The sequence below is a fragment of the Ylistrum balloti genome, unplaced genomic scaffold, assembly GCF_031769215.1.
Source record: "Ylistrum balloti isolate Yb309-2 unplaced genomic scaffold, AGI_CSIRO_Ybal_v1 Utg369668, whole genome shotgun sequence".
In the NCBI taxonomy this organism is placed as follows: Eukaryota; Metazoa; Mollusca; class Bivalvia; order Pectinida; family Pectinidae; genus Ylistrum; species Ylistrum balloti.
Window position 1 is genome coordinate 867,633 of NW_026781915.1, and position 9,576 is coordinate 877,208.

Consider the following 9,576-nt stretch of genomic DNA (forward strand, 5'->3'; position numbering starts at 1 on the left):
GCCTCTAAATGCCAAACTTAAATATCTGGTAAATACCAGCTGTAACGTAACCTCAACTGTTGTATCACGCATTAACCATGTTTGTTTTGACTTTTTTGTTTGTTTGTTTTCTGGGGTGTGGGTAAAGGGGTTGACTGGTTTGATATTTTAAGTATGTTACGCTGAACTTTGTAGTATATTGGTTTAAATACCGAGTAAATTGAAAACAAAAAATAATAACTGAGGTTCTATATGGGGACTGAGGATGTTGGGGATATCTACATCTTTATATATTTTATCTCATTCCTTGATCAGATATATTTCGGTACTTGTTTAAAAAGTCAACAACGTGATTATGTGATCAAACGCAATGTTCAATGTTGCGCGTGCCCGTGCATCTACCAGATGTACGGATGTAACCTGTCAATAGCTGAAAAGCATGGTCAGCTTACACTCAATACGTATGTAGTATATTCAATCCACTCTCCGGACAGATTTTACAACGCAATATCATCTGGCTCTCACACCTTCTGTAAAATGTATACTATAACGCTGTCTTACTTCCGCTTTATATTTTTACTGAATTAGGTGAGCCGATTGTGTTTTTCCCCTTTGTACAGAATGCGAACAGTTCTCACATCTATGAGTAGGCCAATACATGTAAATTGCGAGAAATCAAACGGTCAACCAATGAAAATAAAGCACAACTGGTCTATAAGCCAATGAAATTTGACGGAAAGTGTTCAGGGTCACAATAGTTTTGACTGACCTATAGGTCTACCTGGTTATACGAGGGTTCAAAAAGTGCTGAATCTTCGAACTGTCAAGATGGTTATGGTCAAAGTGCGAGACGAAACACATCACGATCTACACCACACCCCTGTGCGAGGACATCATACCCACCATCGTCATGGACACCATGTACATCATCACCATGGGCACCATGTCCATCATCACCTCGGACACAACAGCCCTGTCCATACGCTGAAGTCATTATTTGGAAAGTACCGACATCTTCGGTGTTCATCGCCCAAATGCAGTAATTCGACGCCAAAAACCAAAAGATTGTCGGACTCCAAGAGAAGTTGTCTCGGCAATGAAATCAGAAAACCTTTTCTGATACATAAAAAAATCGATGATGCCAATGATGAAGTGTTTATCAAGGAGGATTTTCAACTTGGTAAACTCCTCGGAGCCGGGGGTTTTGGTTCTGTATATATGGCAAATGGTAAACGTGGACATGGCTCCATGGCGATTAAAGTGTTAAAGAAACCCAACATGAGCAAAAATCCTGATGCCATGTTTGAAAGTTTCAAAGCCGAGCTACGATGTATGCAGCTTACCCATCCCAATATTGTCCAATCATTGGGAGCCACTCATGTGACGTCATTTGATGAGGGAGCATGGGTCGTTATGGAGTATGCTGGAGATAGAACCCTGCAAACTGTTCTCAACGAACCTCACGTCGATATGACGATCGATATTAGACTCAAGTTTTCTTCTCAGATTGCACAAGGTCTAAAATATCTCCATGATAACAACATTGTACATTTGGATATTAAACCCGCCAACATCCTCATCACTCCTGACGGTGACTGTAAAATCGGTGATCTTGGATGTTCCCAAATCTTAGAGGCTGGAACTGGAAAAGTTAGTCCTACCCAAAGATCGTCCCTCACCGGGACATTTGCATATCGCGCACCAGAACTACTTCGAGGTGAAGCGCCTACCAGGAAAGCCGACATTTACTCGTTCGCAGTTACTATGTGGCAAATGTTATCACGAGAAAATCCGTATGGCAACGAGAACCAGCACGTGGTCATATTCGGAGTTGTAGCTTATGGACATCGACCTAAACACCCAAATATGAATGAGCAGTGCCCGTTTGAACTTTGCTACCGTGACCTCTATTCGCAATGTTGGAATTCGGTCCCAGAAAACCGGCCGTCTGCTGATGAGTTGGTGGAAGTGCTAGGTATCTGGAAGAAAAACTTATAGTCATTTTTGAAATACTGCACACGTGTGTAAATAGTGGTGTAGTTATGTATATTGATTTACCTTAATCACGAGTGTTCAATGAAAACGATATAAAAAAAACACGATTGACTTATCTAGATAAGGTCGCGTTGAACACGAACAAACTTCAGTATATGTACAGATAGTGTAAAGTATATACACTTTATATATTTTATGGTGGTCTTATTGATCCAGGGTTTTTTCCCTGCTTGTATATTGATGTATCATATGTAAATTTGAAAATCGAAAGATTGTATAGTTTTTTATCTGTTGATTTTCAGAACTGTTTATTTTTCTTTACAATTGTTATATCTACACATTTACAACTGTTTGTCTTGTGTCTGTCACATGTTATCATGTAAATAAGAACCGATAACTAATTATTTACACGATGCCTATTGGCTAATTTATAAATATTTGTTTAAATATCAAGGCACTATATTATTTGTACAACTGTACTTTGTCGTGTGTGTGTGTTTAAATGTTTGTCTATTATCCTCCTGTTTATATGATTTTCATATTTATACAATATCTGTCTTATGTCGTACTTCAACATTGTCTACCGTTATACACAAAGCTTGTTTTACATACCAGTTCTACAACGTCTTTTGACATATTGAACTTATACAATGCCCGTGTTGTTTCATATCTATATATTAATGGACTTTGTCATATTTATACCATTTCCATTTTTGTAATGTTCATGCATTGTCTGGTGTCATGGTACAATGACGGTCTCTGTGATATACAACGTTTGTCTTTTTATGTTTATACAGTGTTTGTCATGTTTATACATCTTCCGTCTTGTGTAAAAGATGTATTTTAAACTGTAAAATGTATACAGTGTTTGTCATGTTTATAGATCTTCCGTCTTGTGTAAAAGATATTTTTAACTGTAAAACGTAAAATATGTATACAGTGTTTGTCATGTTTATACATCTTCCGTCTTGTGTAAAAGATGTATTTTTAACTGTAAAATGTCTGTCTTCCCTCGTAAAATATGTATACAGTGTTTGTCATGTTTATAGATCTTCCGTCTTGTGTAAAAGATGTATTTTTAACTGTAAAATGTCTGTCTTCCCTCGTAAAATATGTATACAGTGTTTGTCATGTTTATAGATCTTCCGTCTTGTGTAAAAGATGTATTTTTAACTGCAAACTGTCCGTCTTCCCTCGTAAAATATTTATACAACGTTTGTCATGTTTATACATCTTCCGTTATGTGTAAAAGATGTATTTTAAACTGTAAAATGTCTGTCTTCCCTCGTAAAATATTTATACAACGTTTGTCATGTTTATACATCTTCCGTCTTGTGTAAAAGATGTATTTTAAACTGTAAAATGTCTGTCTTCCCTCGTATTTATACAATGTCTTGTGTCATATTTATACAATATTTGTCTTTTTCAGTGCTTTGCCATGTTTAAACAATTTCTGTTTCGTCATATTATGTTTATTTTGCATGCCAATCTATACATTTACTTGTCCAACATCCTGTTTACACTGTACCTGTATTACGATATATATATTCCACATCTTATCAGTGTGGTACTCTTCCGACGTCCGAACGTCCAACACTGGTAGTTTTATAAAGTATATCATCATTCCAGTATTTTCAATATTCTGTGAAAGAATTATTCATCCATATGATTAATCCTTATAAAATATTAAATATACGTGTTTACCTATTTTTTGCCTTTTTAATCTGATATTCAAAGCAAAAAAAATATATTTTTGTGGGTTTTTTTTTAGTTACGTTTTTTTCATGTTCAGAACAGACCGGTAAATGAGTTTCAATGTACAGTTAACTGGACTTCACGACAAGACCTTATTTTAACATTGTGTTGATTATAGCAACATGCATTGTCTCGCATGACTTTTAAACATTTAATTTCTGTATGAATGTTATTTGGCATGATATACATATGTTGCCCAAGTTTTGGCTTTAGAATATTACAAATGAAAATAGATAAAAAAAATGTTGACCGTTTTAAGCAATTTGTATGAAAATTAATATACTTTCATAAAGAAATCTTACTTTATTTTTCAATTTCTGTATCTCTAAGTTATCAGCGTTAAACGCATCCCGTTGTGAGTGTTAATAACTACTAATCTGAACTTTGACCTTTTTGGTAATTTTAACCGTTATTCGTTATTTAGGTTTCTGGTCTGTGTAACTCATTCTCTCCGTGAACGTTTGAAAAATACGAAGTCATGTGTACATTCAGGAATAAGTATGGTGTAACACCTGGATTTAAGGATGGACGGTAAATTATTGTTTAACTTATTAACATTGTGAATTATCGAATAATGGAATAAAATATATAGAAAATTAAAGTAGTTTTCAGCCTTCGCACGTGTTCTGTTTTGTACTATTTGCTATACTTGTACCTGATATGAAAATATAAATTAAACAAACCATGCCCGTTTGATATGTTTGGCCAAGAAGAGAAGCTGCATTCCTTATTTAGGCTACGAAGGAAAATATTTTGTCAGCGGTTTGAGTCGGATATAGGGATGGTGCTATACATTTGAAATCACCAGAGGCGGATCCAGGGGTTTAACGGATCAGTAATGAGCAAACCTTCATATATACTAATTTCAACATTAACGACCAACGTTCACCAGGAACACAATCAACTAATTTTTTATCTTAGTTTTTAAATAGAGTTGAACTTGGTTTTACTGAGGTTACAGTGATGCTGACAAGGACATTATTCCTTTTATATGGTCAGAAATTTAAACAGTACATGCTGTGTTACTACATTTTTTTCATTTACTTTAAATTTTTAATTATTTATTTTCAAACATTTGCTCAGTGTCCCTGCTTAGTGTCATTCAAAAGTTGCTTTAGAAAGTTTACAAGCATCGAAGTAATATTTGTCGGAATAAACCACGGACTTGACATATAACTACGGCCGTGGAATGATTAACCAAAATTGGCACGATTTACTTCATAAAAAAAACAACAAAAAACAAAAACAAAACTGAATCCCTGTGCCTCTGGGACCGTGCCTCTACTAAAATGAGCTTTTGTTTATGATATACACGACGCACGACTGTATTTGTTCAATCAAGTGTCCACATGTTGGGAAATGATGAATAACGAAAAAATATATATTTTACGTCAGCCTGCAGATTTTAATGAGTTATCCCCCTTCACACAGCAATACGGCATCTTGAGTTTTTATATATTTACATATCTTTATTCGAACGCGCTCAAAGGTAAGACAGTTGGGTCGATAAGAAGCTTTAATCAAACAACGAAAAGGGTTGATGTTTTCAAGACACGTGTTAACGTTGAGTAGTAAAAAATGAGCGACTCAAAGAGCAGGGAAAATGGTAAATAAATCAGTAATGACCCGTGTGACATCTTACGTCCTAGTGTAACACTTAGCTGGACATAAGAAACAGTTCAGTGCGACAAACTGAAATAGAATACAGAAAAAATGTAAAGGCTTTGTTTTACAGAACACCAGATGATTTTATCAGAAAAGCCATCATAAAATCGATGTTTCCGTGAAATTCGTAGTAAATCGTAATTTTATACTTTAAAAGGTAAAATATTTCAATGCGTGAAAGCAAAATATATTTTTTATTTATTTTATTCCATTTAGTTTATTTTCATTAGTTAGTGCGGATTTTGCTTGATCATATTTTAATCTTTGAAGCAATGAAATTAAAATATCATCTTTTACATGTACTTGCGCTTATGGAAGTAGCACATTAAGCAGCTACAGATTAATATATCAGTAGCATTTGAATAACTAAAATTATTTCTCAGTTTCCTTTTGTATTTTCTACCCTGTTTCAACTACAATGTACGAATGATTCATAGAATACCAAATTATTTCATCAACATATGAATTATTTCAGTTTTCAAAAAGAATGTACTTCGGCGTCTGTATGGGGACCACGAAGAAACTGAAACTTTGACAGAAAGGGAACAAGATACCTCAGCACCTGTCGCTGACAGGATATGCGTCACTGCAAATTACACATGTCCTGTCATACCACAGAAAAAAGTTTACACAGTGACTCCTAAACCACTTGGTGTTCTTTCGGACAAAAAGTCTTCTCTGCCTGTTGAACTTGAGGGACCAGAGTTTGTTGAAGAAGAGGATTACAGTGAGTCAGAGGAAGAGGAAGAAGGTAAAATACTGTATATGCTTTGCAGTGCGGAAAGGTATCAAAAACAAAAACAAAATCAAAACACAACTTAGTTAGCATAAGCCAAATGTGTTTTCTGAAATCATTACAGGGTTAAAAATATCTTCAAAGTTGGCTTCAAACTTTTTTGAAAAAGTGTTTGTATTTATACTTTCCTTGCCACAGGCATTTTACACAAATTTGTTCTAAATTGATTGATTTTGCATTTCCACTTTGACATAGATCCAAATTCAAGGTTGCTTTTACACAGATATGATAACATTAAATTAAGAAAAAATATGTATATGTATACTTTGCAAAATGGACTATTATTGTGGGAATTCTGAAGGTTCTAATTTGTCAATATGCCAGTATTGATGTTGATTTTATTTACTTATTCTTTATATAAATCTTGGTGTGTATCTGCATAAATTATTGAATCTAAATTACTGTACATTTGAAGTCATTGTGTTAATAAGCACTGTTATCACACTTAACAGTTAAAAGGAGAAGAAGAAGAAAAAGAAAACAACAACATATTGACCAAACAGAAGGGCAGAGACAAAAAACAGAAAGTGTTGGAGTCTCAAATCAAATACTCACAAAAAATCAAAAGAGAAAATTGAAGAAAAAGAAAAGGAAAGAGAGAGAGAAACTAAGTCCAGGAGAAAACAAGAAGGGGTTTACATATTCTATAGACACCAGTGAGGATGTCACCAAAGGACAGAACAACTGGTACTTTCTGTTACAACAAATAACCACTATAGCAATTATCTAATACAGTCAGTAAATTATTGTAAATCAAGTATATATTGGAAATGTTTGACTTTGATTTAAATTGAGAGAAAGGTTAGTAAATATGTTAACATGTCAAAGGCAGTATATCTACATTTGTACAATTAAAAACAATGTATCAGTCTCTGCTGATTTGAAATTGTATTTTTCATTGTAACATCCAGTCAGAGAGAAGAGCTGTGTAACAAGTTACCAAAACTGGTGGAGTTTGTCAGGGCTGTGTGGGAAGTGTACAATCAAGATGGTGGGTATCTTTACTTAAATGTCCAAAGCATATACCATTCGAATGATGAGCTAGAAAAGAATTGTAAAGAACAGACTTTAGAGAATATATCCCGTTTAGTGTCTATATATGTTAGCGTTACATCCTTTTTAGCACCCGTTTGTGCTACGGCTGGGTGGCCTTTACTACAGTCATGTGTTAATGTGTAAGGAAGCTTCACTTGTTAGGATTTTGTGTCCTTTGCATGTAAGGGTTTTGAATTATATTCCCTTAAAATACTAGGGACTTGTTCCCTTAAAATGTTGTGGTTATGTCCCCTTTATTCTTAAGGTTATACTGAGATGATTATATCATCCTATTTTTGAGGATGTGTCAGATGTATTGCTCATTAACATAACAACATCTGTGTTAAATAGATATTGTAACAGTGGCAACATTATTCTTCTGAAAGGACAGGGCCCTATAGATTGTGATGAAACTTTGTAAAAAGTTGCACTATTCAAATCTGACATTGCTAATATTTGGTGTTTTTTCAAGAACATTTTAATGTAAAAAAAATTAAAATTCTTATGTATCTGAGTATTCTGGGTTTTTTTTCAGTGAAGGACTCAAAACACCATGAAGAAAACTTTGCCAAACTGTTAAATCAGATGGCCTCCATATCTGATACAGAGGATGAAACTGTTCTAAGTGAATTTAACAATCTGTGGCATGTGAAAACTCTGCTTATTCTTGCTGACCATCCTAGGGCTGAAGAAAAAATCAAACATTTAGAAAACACCATAACAGTAACAGTTGACAAAGGCATGTTTCATATTCTGATAAATCCTATACAAACATAACTGATATCCTTTAATGTCCTTGACAGATTATTTCTCTTATCCTGGATAGGTATATCTATGCTTTCCTCAAGACTTGAGATTGGGGGATTCCCCTCTCATATCTATGATGCAAGGTATAATGGGACGTTACAAACAAGACCAGCAGTAAATATCCATAACATCCAACATGTGGTATTATCTGAAGATTTTCTTCTGTATAACTTCAACGTATATTTTCTAAAGCTTATAAAATAAGAGAATTGAGTCACAGTGTTACCTTTTCCTCGATAAGCATTAACTAGTTTTAAAACACATACATACCAGGGGGTGGAAGGGATTATGTGCACACTATATGAAAAAGAAGTCATAGAAACCGTATTTATATATAACACAAATTTGTAATCAGTAGAATTCACTCATGTAGTATAATGTCAATAGTCAGCAGCAGAAAACACAATTTATGAAACATAAGTCAGTCCATCAAGAATTATGTGCTTGCTGATAAATATTTGTCCATAACCTAATAAGAAATGTTTTGGTATTTTCAGAGTCCCTGGAATTATTATGCATTCTACTGAGGTACTGGATAACTGACATTGCAAATCAGACGTGATGAGTTGTAAATAAGAGATGATGGGTCCAAAACAGTTGCTGTTGATCGCAGACAAAAACCATGTTCTTGGGAGACGTGAAATTTCTAAGAACTGTTTGTTCAAGTTGCTGTCAATTACATACCAAAACAGTGTTCTTTGGAGACATGTCAAACAGTTTTATATTTCTTATTAAGATGAGTAAAAAATATGGGACCTTCGATTATTTGTGTAGCATTGAGCCAAGACACAAGACTGCCAAACAGGTCTAACACATGCAATAGTTCATACTTCATTTAGGATAGTGGTAAAAAACGAGATACATTTGATTGTCCATTGTTAATGTCCGTTTGTTTGTATTAAAGGAGATCTGACAATCCACAGACATGCACCTAAAGGTCCATGCCAATGTTAGAAATCCCAAAAGGGGTTACAACTGATAACTGTATGTCAGCCAGTCTTTTCTCATCAGATGTCTTTATAATACAGAATAAAGACCATAACAATTTTGAATCTTTTACAAGCTGTATTTATTGATTGTATAGAAAGTATATATACACCAAAATGTCATGTTTCTTCTTTAGAAGTTCCATATCTACTATCTATAATTCTACCATTGTGCTCCTCACTCTATCATTTTCCTGATCAGTCATGCACTTCCTGAAGTCTGCGATTAATTTGAAAAAGTGAATAATTTGTAAATCATGATTTTTAAAAAAGAGAAAGATTTGTCAATCAATGTCCATAGCACCTTTAATGGACGGCTTTAATTTGGTTTCTGGAAAATGTTAGAGGAGTGTACAAGCTAATAAAGTTCTGCTACACACTACCTAAATCTGATTAACATAATTCTACAAGCTTGAAAATAACTACATAAATCTGTCCAAAGTATCTAAAGTTATTACATGTTCTAAGTACCTTAACTGATTACATGGTCTCATTCAAAGTACAAGTAAATCTGATTACAGTAATCATGATTCAAATACCTGAAATCTGATTACAGTA

General features: G+C 34.1%; 2 protein-coding genes across 2 annotated transcripts; both read left to right on the top strand.

Annotated features, from left to right (window-relative positions):
- The first annotated feature begins 349 nt into the window (after nt 1-349).
- Nucleotides 350-1,977, top strand: LOC132561190 (serine/threonine-protein kinase mos-like). Its single transcript, XM_060225921.1, has 2 exons — nt 350-386; nt 755-1,977. The coding sequence occupies exons 1-2, from the start codon at nt 350-352 to the stop codon at nt 1,975-1,977; spliced, it is 1,260 nt and encodes a 419-aa protein (XP_060081904.1).
- Nucleotides 1,978-5,307: 3,330 nt separating this feature from the next.
- Nucleotides 5,308-9,084, top strand: LOC132561199 (uncharacterized). Its single transcript, XM_060225933.1, has 6 exons — nt 5,308-5,335; nt 5,870-6,145; nt 6,643-6,877; nt 7,102-7,181; nt 7,761-7,964; nt 8,530-9,084. Exons 1-6 carry the CDS (start codon nt 5,308-5,310, stop codon nt 8,592-8,594), a joined length of 888 nt encoding a protein of 295 aa, XP_060081916.1. The 3' UTR covers nt 8,595-9,084.
- The last annotated feature ends 492 nt before the right edge of the window (nt 9,085-9,576 follow it).

Excerpts from the sequence above, each read along its gene's own strand:
- LOC132561190 (XM_060225921.1), top strand. The coding sequence starts at position 350 with ATGTTCAATGTTGCGCGTGCCCGTGCATCTACCAGAT. Across the intron at positions 387-754 it reads TGCCCGTGCATCTACCAGAT|GTCTACCTGGTTATACGAGG; the intron begins GTACGGATGTAA and ends ACTGACCTATAG.
- LOC132561199 (XM_060225933.1), top strand. The coding sequence starts at position 5,308 with ATGAGCGACTCAAAGAGCAGGGAAAATG. Across the intron at positions 7,182-7,760 it reads GGAAGTGTACAATCAAGATG|TGAAGGACTCAAAACACCAT; the intron begins GTGGGTATCTTT and ends GTTTTTTTTCAG. Across the intron at positions 7,965-8,529 it reads AACAGTAACAGTTGACAAAG|AGTCCCTGGAATTATTATGC; the intron begins GCATGTTTCATA and ends TGGTATTTTCAG.